Below are 27,020 nucleotides of genomic sequence, written 5' to 3' on the forward strand. Positions count from 1 at the left end.
AACTATAACCAAATCGTTTGTTGGTTTATTGACCACTACTATGACTCTGAAACCTTTTCCAAAGTCGGCCAAAATTATAATTAGGCAAGTTTTTTATATAGTTTTGGGGTCATCCATTAATTACGTCACACCAATTTCTAGGTTTTTTGACCCCTCCCCCCCCCCCCTTGTCACACTTGGTCACATTTGGCAAACCCCTCCCCTCCTAGTGTGACGTCACATTTTTTCTACGAAATCGCCAAATCGAATTAAGTAAGTACCTAAGTATTATTAATATTTTATCAAAATATTTTTGACGATATAAATATTAGTAATTTTATAACCCAAAACTGCTTAGGAAAGAAAATTAAACGATTAAAAACTATTTTCGTTTTAAAAACTTGTTATTTAAATGTACAGCGAACTAAATAATTTAAATAAATTTTCGGTTACTGATGAACTTAAAGTGACGTCACAAAGTTTGTGTCTCCCCCCTCCCCCATGTCACATTTTCTTGACCCCCTCCCTCCCCCTAAACGTGTGACGTAATTAATGGATGACCCCTTTTCTGTAAGTACATGAGAAAAATCCTGCCTTTTAAACTAAAATTTAACAGAAGCACAAGATTCCGAAGTGCCAAACGTTTGTTTTATAAGTATTAAATTATTTTCATTAAAAAGGGATGTTAGAAAGAGGAAAGATTTTATAGTAGATATTAAGTAAGGTGCTGCCATTAAGATTTTATATTTTGTATGTTTGTTCCCTTTTGATGTCTGTTACAATAAACTGTTAGATCCGTACTTAATAGTTTTTATTATAAGTAATATATCATCACGTCCAAGCAAAAATATCTTAACAACTTAAATGTAAATTGTAATCCGATTTATACTCGCTGGCAGAGACAAATAAATGTGGACTGGTAATGTACATATGGCGAGGCAAACGAAACGCTAATATAGCTATCTCTGGCGCACTTATACGGACATGGACTATATGGAGAGAGACGTTACCGTTTCGTTCGCTACGGCGCACACGATTGGCATCTTGGCTAGGCCCTCTGAGATCTACATAAATGAAAAAAATTACTTCATATGAGTTTCTATTTTTATTTGTCTCTGCTGCCAGCAAACTATGAGACCAAAGGCAGATTACTACTAAAATAAATGTTTTATTTACATTTTACCGTGAGAAATTACTATTTTTATATATAATTTAAAATAGTTTCAAATATTAAAAGCTATTTCTAAATACCTTATCTATTTACAAATAGCTTTATATGTCTAGTTTTTATGTCTCTCCAGGGACGAGTAAAAATACACTAGTAGTAATTTCTAAACAATGGTGTACTCCTTTGAAACAATGAGATTTTTGTAAATTCCGTCATTTTAGCGAGGTCATAGGCCCATTTCTTTTGCCGTGTTTTTCAAACTTATTTATGACGCGACCCCCTTAAGGGGCCCACTGATTAACAGTCCGCCGGACGGTATCGGCCTGTCAGTTAGAACAAAATTTTGACAGTTCCGAACAACTGACAGGCCAATACCGTCCGGCTGTCTGTTAATCAGTGGGCCCCTTTAGTACGAACTAAATGTTTTGCGGATGTATTGTTTTAAGGCTCGCGACCTACAGTTTGAAAAACACTGATCTATTGAAAGTATTGAAACATTTAGTGATATCACATCAACAACAGATGGCGTTATGTCATGTGACGGTTTCAGGAAAAAGTACCACCTTGTTGGCTGTAAATAACAACGATTTCTAATGATTTACCAGTAGCGCCTTGACAAAGTGGTGCCTGGTACATGAAAGCGACAAGTATATGCGGAGGTCATCGGATTGTCATCACAAAATAAATGGGACATGCCATGGGACACGTGTGACCCTGCTAAAGTGACGCCACCTACAACAATTTTACAACAGCGTTGTATACAGTTACAGATTAGAAGTGTTTATTTTTTACTCGCCGTTGGTCTTTCTAATTGTTAGATCGTAACACTAGCGCAATTTAACATTCGACACTCGAGTACACAGAGACTATAGTGACCCTCGCCTCGCTCGGCCACAAAACTCCACAACACCCACACAGACAAAAATAGACTTTATACCAAGCAATCACAGGTTCATCCGTCTGATTATAAAAAAAAAAAAACAATAACTTACTATACAAAATCATTAAAAAATACCACTCAAATTATTTTTCTAATTTATAGGTCGTATATTTTGGCCGTCGAGTCACCTCACGTCCTCGCCTAAGATCAGTTCGGGCTCTTCTTCTATCAGCAAGTTCTGATTGTTGCTGTTCTCCTCGTTACCCTGGTCCGAGTCTTTGTTTATGTCACTGTCTATCTTATAGAGTATGTCGTGACAGAGTGGACAGCGGTCTTGGACGTACAGCCACTTTCTCAAACACACTCCGTGGAAATAATGGTTGCAGCGGGTGATCTTTGCTGAGTGCATTTCCTGGTAGCAGATCGCGCAGACGTCGTCCAGAGTGTCCAACTGGTCTGCGGATGCCTCTCTGAGGGAGTTGATTTTATTAACAGCTGTTCTGCGCTTCATGAAAACTGACCAGCCCGCGCGAGCTTCGCACCAAATGTTAAAGTATGCATGTATACACATCATCACCGCTCTGATGGCCCCTCCGGACTCAAACAACAAAATCCACGCGCCGTTGAAGAATAAGAAAATCCCAAAGCAGAACTCTATTGTGTTGCCAAAAGCTCTGATATAGTAGACATAGTCATCAAGTTGTTCCCAGAAAGTGCTTCTGTACGCGTCGATTAAGAATAATGAGTATATCATCAGACTGACCACAACTTTGACTATCACCTCTATGCTGAAGGCGCTCACGGCGAGCAGCCAGGTTGAGACGGAGTGCTGCGACCACAGATACACCAGTAGCGATATTGGGAATATTATAAGAAAAGCACAGACTCCTAAAGCTCTGACGTGTCTGTGCATGCTTGGGTTATGCGACGCGCTTAAAGACATCAGCATTGGGTTCACAATGTTGTGCAGAAAGTGCAGCAAAGCGGTGAATAAGAGACAGAAGTTTCTGCATAATCTGATAAATCTTTTCTCAGGGTTTAAGGAAGTCAGTCCTGTCTGCAAAGCCAGTATGTAGAACAATATAGCGGATACTGTGCCAATACTTTTGTCTTCTTCCTCGTCGGTTAGTAATATCCACTGGAAGAAGTTTCCAATGTAGTGGCAAAAGAATGAGATCACTGAAGTCATGCCAAGGACGGCGGTTATAGTCTCACAGCCGGTCACGAGTAGAGATTTGGCCATCGATGCTAGCGATTGGACGGCTAGGAGAGTTGAAACTCGGAGACCTTCATCGGCCTCCTCGTCATAGTTGTCCATGAGGAGTAGTATCGCGTGCTCGGCGACGCGAAGCACCCAAAAGACGCGAAGCACGCAAGGAACATTTAAGCGCATCCATTCAGTCTCAACAAGGGCGGAAAGTCCATAGTTGCTTACAAACAGCCTGCCATGCTGGATGCCTGCGTAAATTACGTGTATAACATTATCCGCTGAAGACCAGAGCACGTATTTGACTAGGAAAAGTGGCAGCAGAGTAGAAAACACCGGCGAATGATGAAGTAAATTGGGCGGGACCGGGAGCATAGCCAAAAAGGACGGTGCCATGAAACTGACTGGTAGGAGCTTCTGAACAGTCGCATGGCGAGGACCTAAGTGTACATTCTTGAAGAGTAGGGCTAATGTGAACTGTATAGCAAAGTTCTGGATAACTAGTATGCCTGGGCCGTCGAGATCAAGTAGATTCTTGGTGTTTAGGTTGAGGATGTCCTCTAGGATGCTGGTGGAGTGGTGCGGGGACGTCGCGGCGAGCGTGAGCGCCTGGACTTGTTTGATGGCGGACACGTTGGTCCAGTAGGAGACGAAGACCAGCCCCACGGACATGAGGTACAGGTACACGATGATCAGGTGCTTCGTGTACAGCACGAATATGCACAACGCTGACATGCATCCTGGAAATAAGAGAAATGGGGAGTTATAACAATGACATAAAACTGTTTAACAGGGAATCTTTACATTTCATATCCACACCGATTATTTACTTGTTATGTATATTTCGTTTAAATTTCCCAAAATAGTAGAACTGGTTTTGAGGATATGTTATAAATGCATCTATCTACTAACGAATACTCGTATACTCAGCAGTTTACTGTCGCATAAAATAGGCCTGTTCTGGTCCAGTTTTTGAGATATCTTTAGGTACATCAAGTCTTCAGACGGATCCCTTTGTTTGACATAGTTATTGAAAGTCATAATGTACCTAATGACTGTCATTATCATTAGCCATAATTCTGAAACCATTCACTTTTCAGGATTTTCGTAAGGTTATCCTATAGATAGGTTAGGTTAAGTTTGTTTTAAGGCAATCCTGAAAAGATACGCATTTTTGAAAAAAAAAAAACTAATTATGACTAACGAAAATGCGGGCAAATAATACATTATTGACTTGTTAAAACTCTATGGGAAACAATAGAAACCCGTCTTCAAAACTTCGAGCGAAGTTATGGTATTGTATTGTATTTATACCGCTTTACGTCATCCTTAATTGCCCACGTTAAATTTAGAATATTGATCAGGAAACAACGAGTTGACATCGTGTGGCCTAGTTAATGCCCATTATAGCCGCATTACACGTTAAAAATGCATAGCCTAAGCAAATTAGCAAAATCTGCGGAAATAATTCGTGTAGTGTTGAAAATTGGTACAGGTATACCTTGTGGTGTCCAGATAAACATACTAAAAGTCCTCGAGGGTAGGGGGTGTGCTGGGGGTATAGAGGGGGGTTGAAGGTACTTTTTTTCATATTTTTGCTCATATCTCGAATATTTGTAATAATAGCATTATAATTACTTCAGATAAAAGTTTTATCATAAAATTTACTACAAATTTGGTTATGTTTATTTTTACTCTGCGATCATTACTTTAGGAGCTACAGGCTGTTAAAATTAAATAAGCGATAAAAATAGACAGTTTAAGAAAACGTCGTTTTTTTGTAATTGTTCATCACAAATAAAAAATTTAGCTTAGAGTAAGCAAGCTAAGCAACCTGCTGATAAAATATAAAAAAATAGGCCATATGCATGTCGGGCCATGCTCAGTGTAGGGTTCCGTAGTTACCAGTCTGTCAAAATAGACTATTTGCCATAACTCAAAAATAGCTATACGTATTAGGTTCGCTACATTTTTCCTTGAAAGTATTTACTAAGCTATGTTTTCACGATTTTTTTCATATTTTTTGGACCCATGGTTCAAATGTTAGGGGAACTAAGGGGTAAATCACAACTTTTTTTCTTTCAGATCGATTATTTCCGAAAATATTAAGTTGATCAAAAAATGGTTCTTGAAGACCCTTATTCGTTTTAAAAGACCTATCCAACGACACCCCACACTATAGGGTGGAAGCGAAATAAAATTTCATCCCCACTTTAATGTAGGGCAACCACCATAAAAAAATTTTTTCTTGTTTTCATGTTTAAATTTGACACGAATATATAAATCAGTTACGCTGACAAAGTTGTAAAATATAAATTAGAAAAAATATTTTTTTAGGCTGGCCGCCGCCCTACATTAAAAAGGGGATGAAATTTTTTTTCGCTTCCACCCTATAGTATGGGGTGTCGTTGGATAGGTATTTTAAAACGAATACGGGTCTTCGAGAACCATTTTTTGATCTACTTAATATTTTCGGAAATAATCGATCTGAAAGAAAAAAAAGTTGTGTTTTCCACTTCAGTTCCCCTAACATTTGAACCATGGGTCCAAAAAATATGAAAAAAATCGTGAAAGTAAAGCTTAGTAAAGACTTTCAGAGAAAAATATAGCGAACCTAATCGCTTAAGCAGTTTTTGAGTTTTTGCAAATAGTCTATTTTGACGGACGGGTAACTACGGAACCCTACTCTGAGCATGGCCCGACATGCTCTTGGCCGGTTTTTTTATATTTTATCAGCAGGTCACTTAGCTTGCTTATTCTCAACTAAAATTTTTATTTATGATGAACAATTATGAAAATACGACGTTTTCTTAAACCGTCTATTTTTTATCTCTTATTTAATTTTAACAGCCTGTAGCTCCTTAAGTATTGATCGCAGAGTAAAAATAAATATAACCAAATTTGTAGTAAATTTTATGCTAAAACTTTTGTCCGAAGTAATTATAATGCTATTCGTACAGATATTCGAGATATGAGCAAAAATATGAAAAAAGGTACCTTCAACCCCCCTCTACACCCCCAGCACACCCCCTACCCTCGAGGACTTTTAGTATGTTTATCTAGACACTACTAGGTATGCCTGTACCAATTTTCAAAACTACACGAATTATTTCCGCAGCTTGCCCAAATTCGGCTTAATTTGACGTGGCTAGCAAGCTCATATTCAAATAGGTTCAAAGGGTCAGCTAGTTAGCCCATACCATTACAACAATTGCCTGATTTTAAACAAATGATAGTTTATTCTATGTTTAACCGATATCAAAAAAGGAAGTGGTTCTGAATTCACCGATTACTCGGAGACTTAGACCGATTTCGAAAATATATTTTTTTATGTTTTTGATTTTTATTTTTTTAAGCAAAAAGTGTTTTTACTCACGAAAAGTACCATTTTATGAAGCTGACCTGCTGATGAAGATGATTAAATGATGATATTTTTAAACTGTGTAGTGAAATCGGTTCTTTTCTTGTTATAACTTTATAAGTTATATTTCATTAGGAATACTAGGACGGGAAATTTGGTCACGAAAGATAATGACTTAAGTATATCAATATTAAGCATAGAATCTCTGCTTGCTCAAAAAGCGTGAATTCACTTGCGTTCAATGACCACAGCCATAAAGCTGGTTGCAATATAGATAAGCCGTAAGCAACAGGTTTTTGCACTAAAAACACGCCATTTTGCAGTTTGTTTAGCACGTGGATGAGTCACCTATCTGATTTTAAACGCCTATTTTATAAACTCGAACCAATGCAAAACGAACCTTTATTTGTACGTCCTAAAGTTCAAAATAGATAGAGGTTAAAGAGTAATATCAAGTCGAAGAAAGTAAGACAAAACAAAAAAAAATGATTTTTGATATACATTTTTATTCGTGATTGTACTTTTTGGTAGCATGTCTATCAAGTGCTTTTCAGGACGCTTTTCTTTAAACCCATTCAGCGCTAATCAGGTCACGTTGTTCGTTTTGCCTCTACGAAGCATTTTCGCTAGTCGCTACATACCAGAAAACCCATGTTATCGGCCACGACCGTAGCTAAAGCGGTGAATGTGTTAATGAGCCTTAATGTGTTTGCATTTTTGTACAAACAGCAATACTCCTAACTGTACATCGGTGGACCTTATTACAAAAGGCATAAGGTACAGGTACCCATGAGTAGTGTGGGCGATGGTATTGCCGAGTTCCTTTGGCTACCTCGACGAGATATGCGCGACCAAGTAATGACTGTATTGCAAGTTGCGTCAACAACTTTCAAGGTCACTAAATAACGCAAAGGTGAATGACATCTATTTTTCAAGAAACCAATATATTTTTACTGCACATATTGGTTGCAGTTTGTCATTTTGTCATTCGCGAAGTGACTTTCCCGTGCCCTTAGAATTTATTGACGGAGTGTCAAGTTTGGCTATCTATGGCACTTAGGGTTGCCAGATGGTCGGGATTTGGCGGGATTCTCCCGATTTTTAGCATATGTTACCGAATCCCAACAAAGTGTAAACTGTCCCGAAAAACAGCTTCACGTTATAAAACAATAATTTCAAGTTCCGAACTGTCGTCTAGCGAGCGAGCTGACGTAGTGCCAATAAAGTAAAATATCGTTGTTTTTAACACAATTTTATTACTTTAAGTTGAATGTATATTTTTTCCCGACTTAAGTCCCAAAATTCCGAAAAATTGATATTGTTTCCCGATAATAGCGCCTTTCGATCTGGCAACCCTAATGGCACTGGTCCCACCGCGAGCTAGTAAGCTATGAGCTATCGGCTATAAACACGAACAAAAGATAAGCACTCCCGTGTAAATAAAAGAGACACGGCGATATTTATAGTTACTCGCCCAGCGGTGAGCTATAAATATCGCCGCCGTGTCTCTTTTATTTACACGGGAGTGCTTATCTTTTGTTCGTGTTTATAGCCGATAGCTCATAGCTTACTAGCTCGCGGTGGGACCAGTGCCTATAGCTAAAAATAGAATAGAAATATTTTTAAAATCTTAGAGATTCTAACTGGAGACGCCTTGGCTGTCATTTTCTGTACAAAACAGTCTGCCGATTTTTGCGGGGGAGGGGACGTCAATGTATTGCTATTTCTACATGATTTGTACGTAACGTACAGTCATGTCAGTCCATAACTATAAAAGTTTGCACAATTGTGCAAGGTTTTCGGCAGAGGGGTTATTAAATGCTCTAAGCTAAAAAGTAAAAACCAAAGAGCTGATTGTAGAAGAGGTATATCATGTAAAAAAAAATTAGGCCCCGAGTCTGACAGCTAAACTAGGTAGCGCTTTACGGCACCATGTTCTGTAGGAACTGAATTTTCAAATGATAACCAGATGTAACATTGACAAACGACAAAGCAATGCAAAGAGTAAAGTATATAGCGACAATGTCTGGTAAATTCACAAATATTACCAAAAAGCGGCCCGTATCAACTTCGTTAACTACTATGTGGCTCTTGGTTGCTAAGAGGTTGCCGACCGCTGGTCTAGAGTAGGTAGTCTAGACTGACTACATAATTTACTTTGACAATATTCCTCTATTTAAAATTCTCTTTGCTAATATTGATAGTAACATTCCAATTCTAAGAAAGAGGAAGATAAAATGGATGGTTCCTAAGCAAATAAGGAAACCATACGCAACTAAAAAGCTACGCTTGTGTCAGAGGCCAAGACTTATTTGCGGTTTTCGCGCCAACTAAGAACCTATTTAATTTGCGATTAAGTCCCGTTTTGTCAATTTTGACATATGATAAACTTTGACAGTACTATACGGTAGTTTGTTAGAGTATTTATTAACATACCATTGTGAATAGCCACACGTGTATAATATTGATTGTTTCCAGGGTGCAAATCGATAATGTAGGCAATAAGGGCGTCCATTATTTTATGTGAGGCGTTTATATTTTTATTTCCGCAAGAAACGGCAAAAAACAGGGGAATATCAGTTTATTGTAATATTTGTAATGTACGGAATATATACCGCTTTGTCACAATCAGCTGAGCTGACCATTGATAAAAATGATAAAATTTGCGCTTCGTCAGTAATGACAAATGATTACAGAATTAGGTACTTCCATAATGGAAGATTTGCGATTTTTTAGAGCGTCCTAGACATTCAGTACAGTCGCCATTAGATATCAATACCTCGGAGCGGCCAAGGTAATCAGAAATATCTGAACAAAATTCCAATTAGGCTGCGTTTACACCAGAGATGTACGAGTGATGTGTTTGTTAAGAACCAATAGAAAATTGCTGACTAGTGAGACGCTGAATATGAAGTGATTCTATTGGTTCTTAAAAAAGATATCACTCGCTACGCATCCTCGCACATCACTGCAGTGGGAACGCAACCTTATTGAGATGTTTGAGTGCATGTTTCGATATGTTTGAGCACCTTTATGTAACAATTTTGTCTGATCAACCTTGCTATTGTTACAGTCATTATGTCACGCTTAGCATGCTTTTAGAGTCCGACCGAGAAAAGTCTGCAGCGGATTTGATATCCCACGCAGTGCAAGTGTTATTTACACGTCATAATTTCATAGAAATTTTACGTTTAAATTAACACTTGCACTGCGTGGGATATCAAACCTGCTGCAGACTTTTCTTGCTCCGACTCTATACCTAACTTTTACAATGAGTGACTAAAATTGTCAAAGAGAAAATTTATGAACTCTGTCCGTCTTTGTAAATCTCTAGGCCTCATAATCATCGCTTGATTAGATTGATGTTCATACGTTCAGACAGGAAATGGTCACCTCATGAAACAAAGACGACTGTGTACTGTACCAACAGACTCCTAACTGGCCAATGGAGGACCTTAATGTCTTAGCAATACGGTCTCTTTCGAGTCGGTTGCGTCTCTCTCAAATAGTTATACTATGCCAGGCCGCTGCCAAAACCGTGTCTGGTAGACAATGTCAATTACACGCACACTAACATAACTGCATATACTCGTATGCGTGCGGTGTGAGTATTTGCGGGGATCTACCGTCTGCAACAGAGGTACTCATCAACATTTAGCTGACCATTCGTAAGCCTTACTGCAACGAAATAAGGTCCGTCAATGATCAGTTATCGCTTCACTTGGCTAAGGGATATATATTTCCCACATACGGCACTTCATCAGTAAGACTGACATTCGTTTATTGTCATTTTTGAACGCATGCGGCCCGCGAACGTCTCACTTGCGGCCCGCGAGCCCCCTTGTCTATTTTGATTGTAATATTGTCAAACAATAATGTCTGATAAAGTCACATATATTAACAAAAGTGCGGCCCGCGTCAACTTCCTTAACTACTATGTGGCCCTTGGCTGCTAAAAGGTTGCCGATCGCTGTCGTAAAGTATGTAAGGAGCATTCCACGGGCTGTCCCGTACAAATGCATTTTATTTCCTGTCTTGCGACTTTTTTTTCGGGATTTAAAGCAGGCGATTATTTTTCTGTGTATATTTTTGACCATTTGTCATAGAAAAGGAAACTCTCATATCTGCAAATCTTCAGAAAATCTCGTTTGTACGGGACAAACGCGGTAGACAATTTCATGGAATGCTCCGTAAGAGTAAAGTCCGCATTTGTTTTAAGGATCGCGAAGTTGGAATCTCGAAACAATGCGATTTTTTTTGTGGTGAGCGTTCCGACTGAACGTCTAGCGACCTTCAGCGAGGAGTTTTGGCCGAAGGGTGTCATGTTCCGGCGGTTCCGCGGCCGACTCCCTGACACTGCGGGGTTGCGTAATTTATCGCAACCTGTGTAGTTTGTAGTTTTAAGATATTTATTTTATGATACGTATGTTTTAAAGTACTTATCAACGGGCCACTCGTTGCCTAAATAAAGATTTTCACTTTATTTTTAGTTAATACAAAATGTCTACGAAATATAATTTGATATTTACCAGTAGCTTTTCGGTGAAAGAAAACATCGTGAGGAAAACGGACTAATCCCAATAAGACCTAGATTCCCCTCTGGGTTGGAAGGTCAGATGGCAGTCGCTTTCGTAAAAACTAGTGCTTACGTCAATTCTTAGAGCCGTGCCAAAATGCCGGGATAACGCGAGGAAAAAGATAAAATTCCTACGATAAATTAACTAGGAAAATGTTCGGTTGCCATAATCTAAGTACATAGTAGTTCAGTTGCTTTGAATACGTATCATTATTTAAAACTGAGGTACCCACTTCCCCTTCAACATAACTTTGATAAGAAGATTATGGCTGACGGATTACGCAATATACATACTTTCGTGTTTTTAATGAAAAAACGATAGAAACATCTAATTATACGGTTTAATAGTAAGAAGACGACCAAATAAAATAACATTCTATAAATATAATATGTATCTCTCATGAATTAATGAATTAATGATTCAAGTTATTTATATGCTCAGACACAAGAGAAAGTTTTAACTATGCACCGGAACCGTCAGTTTGCCAAATATTTAAACAAATACCATAAATATAGTATGAATACACAAGAATGTACCTACTATCATTATTTATTTATTATATATTATTTATTTATTTATACAAGGAATTCCAACAGCTATGAATGATACATTAGACATTTTAGATAGCATTACAGAGCCAATTCTAGGAACTCGCAAATAGAAACTTGAGTACTGAGTGAGTTATTTAAGTACTTATTAGTTAATTTTGTTTTAAAAGGGGGCAAAGCTCTCGTCCTAATTTTGATACACGAGCAAGCAAGATTCCAAAACGGAACCACGAGCATAGTGAGAGGTTCGAAAATGGAATCTTGAGCATTGTGAGGGATTCAAGACACGAGGGTCAAACAAATTTTGCTACTTAAACACGAAATTTTTCACCACTCCAATGTTACGAAAATACTTACTGTAAAACATTACAAATCGCGCTATTACAAATAAACACTATTAAATAATTATCATTGAAAATCATCACTTATTTAATCATTATTCATGAGCATACATCGGGGTTTTTGGTGCGGGAATGTTTTACAGTAGCCAAATAACAGGTAAAAACTGTAAAACACGATACTAATTTAACATTTCTAAGCACATTTGGACCTCATCACCTACGTTTAATTCATAGTTTGGTAATTATTTTATAATAAACAAAGTTACGTAAGTTAGTTAAGTTAGCCACAAGATGGACGTCCACTCACAAGATGGACAAACGACCTTGTTAAGGTCGCCGGAAGACGCTGGATGCGGGTCACTTCCAACCGGCACGTATGGAGGTCCAAGGGGGAGGCCTATGTTCAGCAGTGGACGTCTTATGGCTGAGATGATGATGATGATGATGAAACAAAGTTATTATTATTATTATTTGTCTGTCTTTCCATATCTCGGGACCATGGGGTCCCGGACCTTTGGGAGGCGTGCGTGGGGCCGAAGCCAACAGCGCAGAGGCCCTTTAAGACAAATTAATCTAAAGGCAAGGGATACACGTGGCGGATACCATCCCCGAACGCACAATGTGATACATCCGGAGATGGTCCCCGCCAGGTGCAAAGACTATTGCAGTGCAGCACTTTTGTGCTGCGATGGGAACTAAGGTCATGGGCTATAGATTTGAAAGTTGGATGAACTGGATAATGGGCTATGGGAGAGACTAGCGGACACCTGCCGTGACAATCAGTCTCAAAATTGTATCAGACAGGTGGTGACTCGCCAACTCATTGAGTGGGCCCCGCAATGGCCGCACGCACAGTGCGACAACAGGGCAACACTTTGGAGTGGCTGTGAGGTTGTCGAGAGGTGAGTCTGCGGTAGCCAGATCCCGGTAATCCGTTCAGCAGGCCGCCGGCGTTATGACATTTTACACTTCCAACCTGGAGCATAGGTCCCGCTCTTGCGACTCCACTCTTGCCGGCCAATCAAGGCAAGCACAGAGGCGAGGGCCAGATGACAGGGCCCTCTGGAATAGGGGTCCGCGGTGTCGCCACTCACCGTCAGCTCGCCACAAGCTGCCCCCGCGGGGTTATTATTATTATTATTACAGCTTTATTTATTTCAGCGAATATAATGTTTGTTTATATGTTGTTGTATTATTTGTTAATTCTTTTCACTGATCCCTATTGGGTAAAAGCCTCCTCGAGTCCCTTCCATTGTTCTCTATCTGTAGCTAATTTCATCCAATTTATTCCTGTTTTTCCAACTATTTGAACTATGTCGTCTGACCAGCGCTTCTGTGGCCTTCCTTGATGTCTTTTTCCAGGTGGTCCTGTCCATTCAGTCACAGTCTTAGTCCATCTTTTGTCTGTATATCTTGACACATGACCAGCCCAAACAAAGTTATAAATACACGAAATCATTCCCGCACCGAAAACCCCGATGTATGTTCATGAGCATGAGCAATTGTATTCAAACATTTTTGCAAACATGCATAATAAGAAAAGTCCTTTCGTTTGCTGGATTCGTTTTAGCCAGTAGCCTTAGCACAAAAGCGTTGCGACAGTATATCGCCCGTGAGGTAGACAACCGTCTCTCTCTAATTAATACAGTCAGAAAAAGACGGATAGTCTATATCGTGGGAGAGAAACTGTCGCGACGCTACTTTATTAAGCCAGCTGTAACAAAGTGTTGGATATTTTTTTAACATGTTCTATAATGGTTGTAAACATAATTTTTATAATTATAAACAATTTAATTTGTTTTGTACTATGACGTCAACAGTGCCTATTACAAGTTCAGTGCCAGTGCAATGACATTAAAAATATTAAAATACCTAAAAATGGTTGCCGTCTCAAGTCTCAATGATAATGCATGTTAATTAAATTCTTTGAGTTGCTATAAAAAAAAAAGACAAATTTTATCTAGCAACAACAAAGAAAATAAAAATCTTTACTAATATTCCTAGAGCTAGACCAGAGACAACAAGCCACCATGTAAACTGGTGATGGTGCTCAGTGGAACACCACCCTAAATAGCAACTTGAAAAAAAGAAAGAAACCATCTGATTATGGCTAGAACAGCCAATTGCAGATTAAAGTTGAGAAAAAAAAAACTAATAATCCTAAGAGATAATAGTGAAAGTATCACTGGTTGACGACGGTCCAGAAGGACCTGAAAGAGATAGCAGTAGACAACACCCAAACAAAATAGCCTAAAACCAGGAACATTGGAAACGGCAGACAAGGAGAGCCGACCCCAGAAAGGTTTAGGACAAGAAGAATAAGAGTGATTGTATCACTATTCCATAATTTATTATTTTCACTAAAGTGCATTGGGGCGACTTCTAAAGCGGCATAATTATGATACCTATAGCTAATAAGAGTGGGCACCAAACCTAGTGCGGCGTCACGGCAGACCTAGAAGGAGGTGGCGGCACGATCTTGACGTCTCTTAGAACGTAACGTGTGGAAGAAAGAGAGGGAGGCCTTTGCACAGCAGTGGGACAGGCTAACAACAGGCTAACAAATAATAAAATAAATAATAATGTCACATCTTGCTTAAAAGGCTGTTTTATTAACATGATATGATGTAATATTAAAATAAAAAAAAAAAAAAAAAATAAGCCTTTATTGCTGTGTAACATAATAATAATATAAGTATTAAGTTGCACTATGTTTCTTTTATACTACACTATATATTTTATATCTAATTCCTTAACTAAGTGAATCGGCAACCGGTTTTCGCTTCTTCCTTTTTACAGCTTGTCTTTCGACATAGGCCTCCTCTAAACCTTTCCATTTTATCCTGTCTTTTGCAGTTCGTCTCCATGTAGGGCCAGCTATCTTTCTTATGTCGTCTTCCCAACGTTTAAATTGTCCTCCTTCTTTTCTTGTCCCGTCCCTCGGGTACCATTCCGTTATTATTTTTGTCCACTTTTCTGTTCTTTCCCTTAACATATGCCCTGTCCATCTCCACTTTAATCGTTTGTAAACATATTGGATGTTTTTGAATTTAGTTTTATTCTTTATAATTTGTTGACTAACCTTATCTCTGCGTTTTACTCCTAGAACACTTCTCTCCATTCCGTTTTGACACACTTTTATTTTGTTTAGTTGTTGTTCGGTCAGTGCCCAGATGTAATATTACCTACCTGTGGCACGGTAAAGTCAGCGTGAAATAGATAGTGACAGCCCAAATGACCAACAATATAACAAAGGTCATGTTAACCATACATTTGGCTACTTAAGCCGTATAAATTCACGGTATCATTATCAAGTATTACAGGTTAAGTTCTCTAATTATTCAGATAAATATGAATAAGTTAAAGATACAGTAAGTTTCCTCAGTTTATCTCACATATCCAAATTAAACTTTGACCTCTTTACTATAGATCACATAATGAGTAATTATGAATTGTTGACAAGTATTTAAAACCCTGTATAAATAGTCTAACCTCTTTGGATTCATCAAGAAGTTGTTATGTTAATATCACCAATTATGCATATCATCTAAATATTTTTAAATTATTTGTGAAGTATAAGCTATTTCTGATGACAGATGCTTTTTTTGATTGACCTATTATTGGGCTACTTGTTATTGTTTTGTTGAGTCAATATTGTCAACTAAACACAAATATCTATTATAATTTCGACTTTAATTATTAAGATACTCATATGGAATGTTAATATACTGGTTTTCATTATGACTTCCATAAACTTATTTTTGTTGTTTCTTATCCATGTTTGTCTGATCTTGCTACTAAACATAAACATCTAATCTATCTAGGGTTGCCATCTCTAAAATTTAGCAACCAGGACAAGACGTGTAAAAACCCCGGATTTTGGAGCCCAGAACCCGGACATTTCAACAGTTTTTTCGTCGGTTGGTCGCGACGCGACGCGGCTCGGCGCGGCGGCCTTGTTGCGTCGCCCGGCGGCGGTCGAAGACTTGAAATTTTTAAACCCGGACTACAAATGAAACCCCGCCCGGACGCTCCCCGGACGCCCTCTAAACTAGGACAAATCCGGGGAAACCCGGACGGATGGCAACCCTAAATCTATCTAGACCGTAAGGTAGCCAAATGATTACAAAAACCAAGAAATCGGCCAATTTGTGACGGCACTAGATCCGAATAAACATTTCGACATTGAAACTTAAGTGTTGAGAAACACAGAAAAATGAAAGGACCTTCAGGCCGTCTTGCGACACCCGTGCCTAAACTGTGTTAAATTAAAAAAATAGCTTACCTATACAGCAGACGAGGAACTTCATCAATGTGAACACGAAAGCATTGTAAAAGTTCGCGTCGTAGTAGGTTTCCGAGTCGGGCAAATCGACGTGGTCCATGGACACATTGCTGAGCAGCGTCACCTCGTCCGCGCCCGACACCGGCAGCCCCAGGCTGATCTTCAGGAACTCATCCACCACAAACAGCGGCGGCACTCGCAGCAGGACCTCCACCAGAGCCAGCGCCTTCGACCTCAGAGACATTATTCATTTATGAAGCCGTCCCACGCGCCAACACAAACAACTTATTACCACAGCCGAGACAACCGATACGCGGCGAACACCAGTCCCTGGTATCGATGTGCTCCCCGAGTTTTTATTTAATATTTGATTCACGTAATTTTAATAAGAAAATATGACTGAAATTTTTGCGACAATTAAAAAGTTGACATTTACGAATTTCAAAATTGCCATGTTTAAAAAAGTATTGTACTGTGTTGCTATGTGTGAAACTAATTGACAGATAAGAAAACAGTGGCCTATTTTATAAAGCTACAAGTTACAATTTACAAGCGGAAGTCTCGTTCTAACACATAGAGTTAGAAAGAGACTTCCGCTTGTAAATTGTAACTTGTAGCTTTATAAAATGGGCCACAGGTGGCAACGCGAAATAAAAAAATAATTACTTTGTAAGTATTTTTTACATCAGCCAAACAAATATTATTTGACGACATATTTAAATGTTTATTTGTTTAATGACTTAAAAGTTAATAAATTAAAATGAACAAAGGCACTTTACTGAAGGCAGCTAGCGCCATCTTACACTTTCATAAGGAACTTAGCAGTATGAAATAAGGCAAGGAAGCTGCCTAATCTTTGAATTAAATTAAGAGCCCTCTTTCGGCCAACGGCAAAACTAAAAAAAAAACACTTCAGGCTTAGTATTTATTTTTGTTACTTTTAAGTTTTATATAAGAAGTTTAGTACATAAAATATATGCCCGATGGCTTAGGGTGGTATTTCCACCTATGCATTTTCTTTGTCCAATGTGTATTTTGTCTCACATTTTGCTTAATGAGAGAGTGAGACACAATGACATTGGACCAACATATTGGACAGATGGAGTACCATTCTTAAGAGAGCGAGACACAGCCAAGAAATTAGAAAGGAACAACATATAAGTCACCCACCCGGGCTATTAAAATCGCTGCCAATAACTCTCTAACTTTACCTCCCGAGTTGCGCTACAACATGGGGTTCTTCAATTCAATGTCCATGGGCGACGGTGATTGCTTCCCATCAGCCGGTTCGTCTGCTTGTTTACCGACTATCACAGAAAAAAAACATCAAAAAGTTTTGCTTCGTAAAGCGTCGAACTTCGAAATATAATGTTTAGGGTTGGCAAGTTGACTTTTTCTTACAGGGTTGACTTGACAGTGTTACTGTTTACTAAGAGTTATCTATTATCTTATTAGGTATAGGGACCGTGCGCGTTGGAGGGTCTGCCATCTTGTGGCTTGAATTGGAAACATATGTGCACATGTACAGTCAACGGTAAAAATCATTTCAAAAATATGTCCCATAACTCTTATGTCAGTGAATTAAGAACTATGGGACATATTTTGAGTAAGTTGTCTACACCCATATTTTTACCGTTGACTGTACATTGCCAAAGCAAGTGCTACCATCTACCGTTCTCGTCGGTACTTTTCCTTGTGCAAATTAGGTCCTGTCATTCTTGTAGGCTACATCGGAAGCGTTCATCGAATGTGTCGTTTATTCATTTACATCTCGCGCCAAAAATCTGACAGCTCCTAATATGCTGCCCCGGTGCCCCCTAAAGTTCATGCACAGGGCCTCTCATCAACGTGCACACTAGCACTACTGCTAAATAATCTTGATTGTTTAAATTTAACGAAAGATATTCAAAACAGGCGGCCGCTACGTACTGTATTTTGTATTTAAGTATCTTTTGAATACATCAAACTAATTTTTATGTTGCTGGATTCGTCAATCTAAGCGCCCAAAATTAAAACGGCCGTTTTGTTTCGAGTTCATAGATCGACGAATCCAGCGACATAAAAACTAGTCTGATGTACCTATTCAAAAGGTACCTAATTATATACAAAGTACAGTACGTAGCGGCCCCCTTTTTTAAATATCTTTCGTTTAATTTAAATAATCATGATTATTTCGCAGTAGCGCTAGTGTGCACGTTGATGGGCTCTTAAATATAATACCTATTAGGCCCCGTGCATGAACTATAGGGGGCAGCATAGGAGCTGACTGATATTTGGCGCGAGGTGTAAATGTATAAACGACACATTCGATGAACCTTGATGGGCTCTTAATTATTTTTTCACCACACCAGCTCGGAAAGGCTTACTTTGCACTTCAAAAACTGATAGCAAAGTTGCATTTTATTCACATGTGAGGCAAAGTAATCAAATGCAAATTTTGAGTTGTTTTCTTATGTTTGCTGGTAAAATTGACCTTTAAATTATGATTTTGGATAATAAATATTTAATAACATTCATTTGGATGTGATTTGGTTTGATTTTGTTTGATATTTTACATTTAATATTTGCTTCGGGTTGGTGTGGTGAAAAATTTTGTGTTTCACTCGGGGGCAAATTTTGTTTAACCCTCGTGCTTTGAAACCCTCGCAATGCTCAAGATTCCATTTTTCGAACCACTCGCTACGCTCGTGGTTCAATTTTGGAATCTTTCGCTTGCTCGGGTATCAATATTAGCACGAGCGGTTAAACAACAACTTTGCCCCCTTGTAAAACAAATAACTATTGCGAAGGTAAGTTGGCAGCCCTATTACGTTAGAATCGATGCGTTCTTGACTGGCTTCCTGTACGGCTTCGGCGGCAAATTAAAAACCGAGCTTTGAGCTTTCAAAGCTCGCATTGTGGCTTTTAGTTCGGTACCTAAACGTAGTAAATACGTAGGTATAAAAAGTGCACGTTTTTGCTTTTTTTATTTACCTAAGTATTGAGAAGTACCAAAATACTATTGAAAATAATAATATAAAGGAAGGATTATAAAAACATATTACAAAAATTAACTTCAATTTGACTGATTTGACACAGTCATTTCAATAAGGCTTGTGTTGTGGGTACTTAGACAACGATCACGATATAAGTAATTATAAATACTTACATAGAATGCAAATAAGCTCTTAACATAACTATGGAGTTTTAATTTTATTTACAAAAAATGTTCCCTTTGCCGCTATCTACCACCCGGTAGGGTACCACCTGGGTGGATGTCTAGGAAGGGGATGCCGATTATCAGCCAGAAGATGGCGTCAGTGTGCACAAATTGTGGATTTTCACGTTTTCTCCCAGAATACAATGTTTTGACTTGAATTTCATAGTTACTTGATACAATATTCTACTACTGCAACAAGATCGACAGGAATGGAAGAAGAGGAAAGAGGCCTACATCCAACATTGGATCACCAAAAGGCCACCACATGATGATGATTCTGCTACTGTTTAGCAGCAGCAGCGTAAAGGATGACTCACGTTAGACCGGGCCGTGTTCGGACCGGAGCTTCCGGCGCTTAAAACAAACTATCGACTATCACTATCCGCGTCCCTTTCGCACTTACATACTTGTTATAACGTGACAGGCATGGTGACAAGCGATAAAAAGGCTACCGTGCTAAGCCGCCTGGACTAAACTATAACTATCGATGTGTTATATTTCTAAAGCTATCCCATATAAAAGTTCACACGTTCACACGCGTTAGGTGTGCCTAACCTCCATAATTTTCCAACATTAATCCAAAATTCATTACATTTTCAAATTACTATAATTTCACAGATTACGCTAAAAGCCCGCGAAAAAAAAGGCGGCAAGCGGCAATCTGTCAAAACACGCGGCCGGCACGCGCCGTTCGCATCGAATACAAATGAAACAGATAGTTGTCTATGGTCTATGGACCGCAGGAAGATATTAAATTACAGAAATCTTTTATTTGCGTTTCCGATTGAGCCGTATCAGTTTACGGCGATTGATAAGTTAAATAAATGTTTTATATTATTGTTGGGGAATCTTTGATGTTGGTTTTGCAAATGGACTATCCTAATTAGATTTCTTGATTGTAGACAATGTGGGGAGTTGTTTGTGGGAAAGTAATTTAAAGTGATGTGAAATACGTACATAGAGTGTATAGTATAGCTACCCAAAATTTTTGTTCCCCATTATTTTTTGTTCCATTCGCGTTTTCCCCACTTTTTTATTTTCCTATGCAGTTGTGTCACTAGTAGGCTACTTTCTCGGACGCATGAATTTCTATACGTTTTTGTTGCTACGCCTATTTTATTCCATGCATTTTGTCTCCTAGTCCGTATTATCTCCATACCTGTCATGTACCTGTAGAACCAAATCTCACTATTATTTTTAACCGACTTCAATTTCATAGAAGGAGGAGGTTCTGTATTCGGTTGTGGCTATGTTTTTTTTTATTTTTTTTATGTTATCATATACTGTTATTCTGTCACACCAAATGACTGAAAGTGAAATGGCGTATGAACCAAAAACTTAATGTCAAAAAATTACCAATTCATAGTATCAGTTATGCACTTACGCTACGTCTTACGTAGGCGAACAACGCGCGAACGCGGCGCGGCGCGGCGCGGCGAAAGCGGCCGCCGCCGCGCCGCGCCGCGCCGCGCCGCCTGACATTCGCGTGCAAATCGCGCCGCACCGCGTTCGCAACGAGATCGCTTACGTAGGACACTTCTATGGGCATCAAAGGATTGATTTCGCCGCGCCGCGCCGCGCCGCGTTCGCGCGTTGTTCGCCTACGTAAGACGTAGCGTAACATAGGTCTTCACTCTTCAGGTACCTAGGTAGGAAGTACAGTAAGCGTCAAAGAATTAGTGGCAACCAAAGTAGCTAAATATATCGGAACAGATCTTTGTTTTTAGTTGTATGACGGTAGGTAAGGATGTTGGCCACTTGGATTGTTATCGAATATATTATGATGCTGACTGTATGTGAGGTTGTATACTGTATATCTTTCAGTTCTTTGTCTCAGTGACATTTTATAAATACTTTCTTCATAGCAATAAAAGGTAATCATATTTCAAAGAGGTTTATTTGTTTATTAAGTAGGTATGTATAGTACTGTATTACTGAATCGCAATTAAAAAGGGATTGAGATAGCTGTCAATCCATATTGATTTAGAAAGAAAGAAAGAAAGAAAATACATTTATTTACGTCAAACCAACAACTTAAATTACAAATTAATATAGAGACATAGACGTTAAATAGGACCCCCACTCAGCGTAATGCTACGACCGTAAGCCGCAGCGCTGATTTTCGGTGGGGACCTAACTTATCACTAACTTAAAACTAATAAGAAGAAAATCAGATAACAAAAAAAAAAAAAAAATTAGACGTAAGTGTATGGAAATCTGTTATTTCTAATCCCTTTCTGATCGCGGCATGATAAGATTTTAACGGTTCGGTAGGTAAGATTGGGCAAAATATTAACTGCAGCATCTAAAATATTAGTGTTTGATTAAATAATGGTAATAAATTCTACAGGTACATGATAGGTATGGAGATAATACGGACTAAGAGCCAAAATGCATGGAATAAAATAAGCGTAGCAACAAAAACGTATAGAAATTCATACTATACGTCCGAGAAAGTAGCCTAATAGTGACACAACTGCATAGGAAAATAAAAAAGTGGGGAAAAACGCGAATGGAACAAAAAATAATGGAGAACAAAAATTTTGGGTAGCTATACTATACACTCCGTACATATAAGGTTCTTGCTAATTTGGTAGATATATTCATGTATATTTTATACAAGTGGCACATCGCACATTCAGAGAATTGGCTACTTTCCTACTAGTCAAATCAGCTTCTTTTTTAGAACTGTCAAAACGATTTGCTAGGAATTTATATGAAAACGTGTATATATAGATGGTCAAGCAAATCTTGTCAGTAAAAAAAGGCGCGAAATTCAAATTTTCTATGAGACAATATCCCTTCGCGCCTACATTTTTCAAATTTGCCGCCTTTTTCTACTGACAAGATCTGCTTGACCAAGTATAGTAACGTCACGGTCAACTCACCTACTTTTTTATTTCAATCCGATTTATTAAATAGAAATTGTGATTAAAAATAACTGCTATCTATGTTTTTCTAATAATTATATGGTGTTTTATTTCGTGCTCAATGTGAAATAATTTATATAAGGTACTTGCGCCTAATAAGGCCCACTTTTAATTTTATTTTTATTTTTTTTCATTTTTGATATGAACTTGCAATTTTGTCTATGGTAACCAAACATGGGCGAGAAATTTAAACTCATAAAAGTATGAAATTTTGAAATTGAGCAAGCTTTAAAACTGGGCCTTATTAGGTGCAAGTACCTTATGACAAAAGGAGAAGTTGTGACGCCATGTTTAATTTTTATAAATTTTATAACATTAGAAAACCCTGTGTGCCAAATACCTACGTGCCGTGTTTTTACGCCAATCTGCCACTTGTTTTATTAATAATTGCCCAAACACCATTTAATCCAATCCATTATCCCCGCTCGGCATTAAAAAGAGGGTTCAATTGTACAGTACCTGCACTTCAAACATTTGAATAAAGCACTTGCGTTTAGCCTCGGGGCAAATACAGGTGGTGAGATACAATAATATGCGGTTGGCTGCGTTGTTTGCTATAGGATTTACATACAATAGTGCGTAACGAGGGTAGTTTATAGTGAAATTGTTTTAATAATTGATAGAATTGTTTTTTAAAATCTTCTGTCAGTTAGATTGGTAAGTTTTGCTGATTTTTATCTAGGATATGAATAAAATAATAAGTTTTGGATTTTCACAATTTTGAAAGTTAATATTTAAATATTATTTATGTTTAAGTACCTATAAGTACTTACAAAAACTAGCGTCACTCTTAAGCCCCCATTCGCACGACAGCTTTTTCAAGTAGAAATCCAACAACGCTTGATAAAAAACGCCACCGCTGTCGTGCGAATACATACATGGTTATCCATTTGTGTCATTCAAACGCTTTTTTAACGTGCGCTGAAAAAGCTGCCGTGCGAACGGGGCCTTAAGTCACTTACCTATTTTACCACAGAATAATTATTAGTACTATCGTACAGAAAAGAAACTTCCTACAAAAACGAAGTTTGACAGCGGTTCGGGTCGAATCATGCTGTCTCTTTCTAATATATATGGCACTATCCCTTTCGGCTATTTAGGGTTGTCAAAAATCAATTGATTATTTTATCTGCGGTCGTGCACGCAAAAGGAAGTCAAGTGGTGCCAACCCTAATAATTGCTCGGAGCAATGCTGAACCGAGCGGAGCCGAGTTTGACCGAAGTCAGGAGTTTCGCACCCCTGATTTTACTTAAGTTTGCATGTATATGTATTAAATCCTTTTCGTATTAATTAAGGTTGTTGCTAATGATGGCGAGACGAGGCTGAAGACGTCTTAGTAATTTCTCCTGAATTACTTTTGAAAGAAGAGCTCAAGGTAAAAGATCCTTTCTGGGATTATGATTATCGTTTATCAAATATTACATTTCACGATTTAGGTACCTACATTTTTTTCCTAATTAAATTCAAATGAGGGTGTTTAATCGGGCGACGTCACGTGTCCGGTTGCGACACCCGACACTTCCGTTTCCGGACGAGTGCCGGACGGATCGATCGTGTCGGCTCGGATTAGTCGCCTGGTTGATGGGTTCCGATGTTTCAATACTTTCAATTAGGTATTTTACTCATGTTTGGCTACAATGCCTAAGTATTCGTGTTACAATATACAGTGTCACAGCTATACAATGGGATAACAAGCCACCAAGTGAATCTGGCATTAATCTGTCCTAAAAAGTCTTTAGTCCGGATCAGTATCCTTACCACGAGTTTGACTCTGACATATTTGCTAGCGAATACGTAAACTAAAACTAACTCACAAGAATGCATCTCCCTCGTAGTGAAATTGCTACAAACGAGATAAACTGCGTTGGAGTTGAGTCGAAGTCGTTAGCGTTTAAAGGCCGCGTAATACTCATGGTACTGAAAAACATTTTGTACTTTTATCTTCATCCGTTTAATTAAATCAATATAAGTATTAAAATAGTTAATTACTGAAGATTATAAAAAGGGGCTGGCGTTATCCTCATCCCCTACCTTCCCCGCGCCGCGCCGTGATTGGTCGACCGAAAGCAATCAATGCAATCCCCTGCCATTCAGGAAAACTTTTGTCCCTCTGCGGTGTTATTCCGACTGCATGGAAGATTCGAGAATTGAAGATGCTTTAATCCAACCATCATAGAGTCAGACTAAGTTGAGTATCCACAATAAACTTTGCAGTGACTAAAAGTGGAAAAATAACATAGGTACTTAAACCAAAAAATGTAGAAATAACAGTATATTTTATGTATTTTTAACCGACTTCCAAATCTCAAAGAAGGAGGTTATCAATTCGGTTGTATGTTTTTTAACCGACTTCCAAATCTCAAAGAAGGAGGTTTTCAATTCGGTTGTATGTTTTTTTTTTTATTTTTTTTATTTTTTTTTTTTATGTTTGTTACTCCATATCTCCGTCATTACTAGATCGATTTTGATAATTCTTTTTTTGATTGAATGTATATGCATACAGATTGGTCCCGTTTTTGTCAAAACCCAGTTCTGATGATGGGATCCATGAGGAATCGAGGGAACTCCTCAAATCTTAAAGGCATACATATAGTGATTTTTGGGTTTTTATCAACAAATCAAGCATATACACCCAAAAAAGTGACATTTTATGGAGTGAAACTGCTGATGATGATCAGAACGGAACTCTTTAACGACACATAGTTCACGGTTGGCGATTTGTCCTCTTCGTTATGTTTGTTAAGCAAGTTAAGTTTTTAAGCCACATTTTTGTCAAGCTCGAGTTCTGATGATGGGATCCATGAGGAATCAAGGGAACTCCTCAAATCTTAAAGGCATGCGTATAGAGATTTTTGTATTTACATCAGAAAATCAAGCATTTTCATTAAAAACTGTTGCATTTGATGAAGTGGAACTGCTGATGATGATCAGAACAGAACTCTTCAACGACGCATAGTTCACGGTTGGCGATTTGTCCTCGTCGTTATGTTTGTTAAGCAAGTTAAGTTTTTAAGCCACATTTTTGTCAAGCTCGAGTTCTGATGATGGGATCCATGAGGAATCAAGGGAACTCCTCAAATCATAAAGGCATGCGTATAGAGATTTTTGTATTTACATTAGAAAATCAAGCATTTTCATTAAAAACTGTTGCATTTGATGAAGTGGAACTGCTGATGATGATCAGAACAGAACTCTTAAACGACGCATAGTTCACGTTTGGCGATTTTTCCTTTTCGTTATGTTCGTTAAGCAAGTTAAGTTTTTAAGCCACATTTTTGTCAAGCTCGAGTTCTGATGATGGGATCCATAAGGAATCGAGGGAACTCCTCAAATATTAAAGGCATACGTATAGATTTTTTTGTATTTTCATCATCAAATCAAGCATTTACATTAAAAACTGTCGCATTTGATGAAGTGGAACTGCTGATGATGACCAGAACAGAACTCTTCAATGACGCATGGTACACGTTTGGTGATTACGAATTTCGATTTTGACTTGGACTGGGACCCGGACTTGGACTCATACCCGGATCCGGTTCGGACCCGGATCCGGTTTGGACCCGGACCTGGACTCGGACCCGGATTCGGACTCGGACTCGGAACCGGACTCGGACCCGGACTCGGACCCGGTCTCGGACCCGGACACGGACCCGGACTCGGACCCGGACTCGGACCCGGACCCGGACTCGGACCCGGACCTTGATCCAGAAAACCACTATGATACCTTAACTAAATAAACAACTATGATTACCTACCATAAAATTAATGTAGGTATAAAGTACGATGATGCCAATCTTACTAGCCCCTCCCGCTTAAACCCCCGTACACCGCACGGCATGCGCCATTAAGTGGGTTAGGTTAGGTTTGAACTGCAATCCTCACAGAACCGAACAAGGATTAGGTTAGGTTAGAACTGCGAGCCTTACAGAAACGAAATGCTACTTGAAAAGTGGGTTTGATTAGGTTCGAACTGCGATCCGCACAGAACCGAACTGCTATCTGAGGAGTGGGTTAGGTTAGGCTAGAACTACGACCCTCATGGCTCCTCTTCACGATGGGCCAACGCCGGCCACTCCAAGGGACGCATTTATGCGTTAGAGGGAGCAAGTGATATTGCTATCTCATTCTACCGCATGGCTGCGTCCCTTGGAGTGGCCGGCGTTGGCCCATCCTGTAGAGGAGCCATTATACAGAAGCGAAATGCTAGTAGAAAAGTGGGTGGTTTTACCTCCTTTTCTACATAGTGTACCATCTACAGTAATCTTTCATCGGCCCCCATGGAAGTCGGTTTTTTTTTCTTAAAAATTATTTCAGTAACAATGGCCCACGTTCCCTACAAGCCAACGACCAGTCACAATTCCAGGATGGGAGCTTCTTACGGCGCATACGAATGGTAAGTTGTGCTTGTGTTGTGGGTCAATAAAAACACTTTCAGAGGATATGCATTTGCATTGTAAAGCTTTAAAATACAGAAATTTTAATCAACAGCAATCTCCGAAGTGACATTAAGTATATATAGGTCATACTGAACAACTTAACATGGG

The 27,020-nt window shown here is 38.7% G+C and overlaps 1 protein-coding gene across 1 annotated transcript; it reads right to left on the reverse strand.

The window, feature by feature from the left end:
* Nucleotides 1-773: 773 nt before the first annotated feature.
* LOC134675159 (protein TRC8 homolog) lies at nt 774-16,797 on the reverse strand. The gene is made up of 2 exons (XM_063533341.1): nt 16,347-16,797; nt 774-3,974 (listed from the first exon to the last, which is right to left on the reverse strand). Exons 1-2 carry the CDS (start codon nt 16,588-16,590, stop codon nt 2,212-2,214), a joined length of 2,007 nt encoding a protein of 668 aa, XP_063389411.1. The 5' UTR covers nt 16,591-16,797; the 3' UTR covers nt 774-2,211.
* Nucleotides 16,798-27,020: the final 10,223 nt, after the last annotated feature.

This window comes from Cydia fagiglandana, chromosome 21, assembly GCF_963556715.1.
Source record: "Cydia fagiglandana chromosome 21, ilCydFagi1.1, whole genome shotgun sequence".
In the NCBI taxonomy this organism is placed as follows: Eukaryota; Metazoa; Arthropoda; class Insecta; order Lepidoptera; family Tortricidae; genus Cydia; species Cydia fagiglandana.

Bases quoted from the DNA above. Each gene is read 5' to 3' on its own strand.
- LOC134675159 (XM_063533341.1), bottom strand. From the start codon at position 16,590: ATGTCTCTGAGGTCGAAGGCGCTGGCTCTGGTGGAGGTCCTGCTGCGA. The intron at 3,975-16,346 runs GTAAGCTATTTT...TCTTATTTCCAG, and splicing joins GTTCCTCGTCTGCTGTATAG to GATGCATGTCAGCGTTGTGC.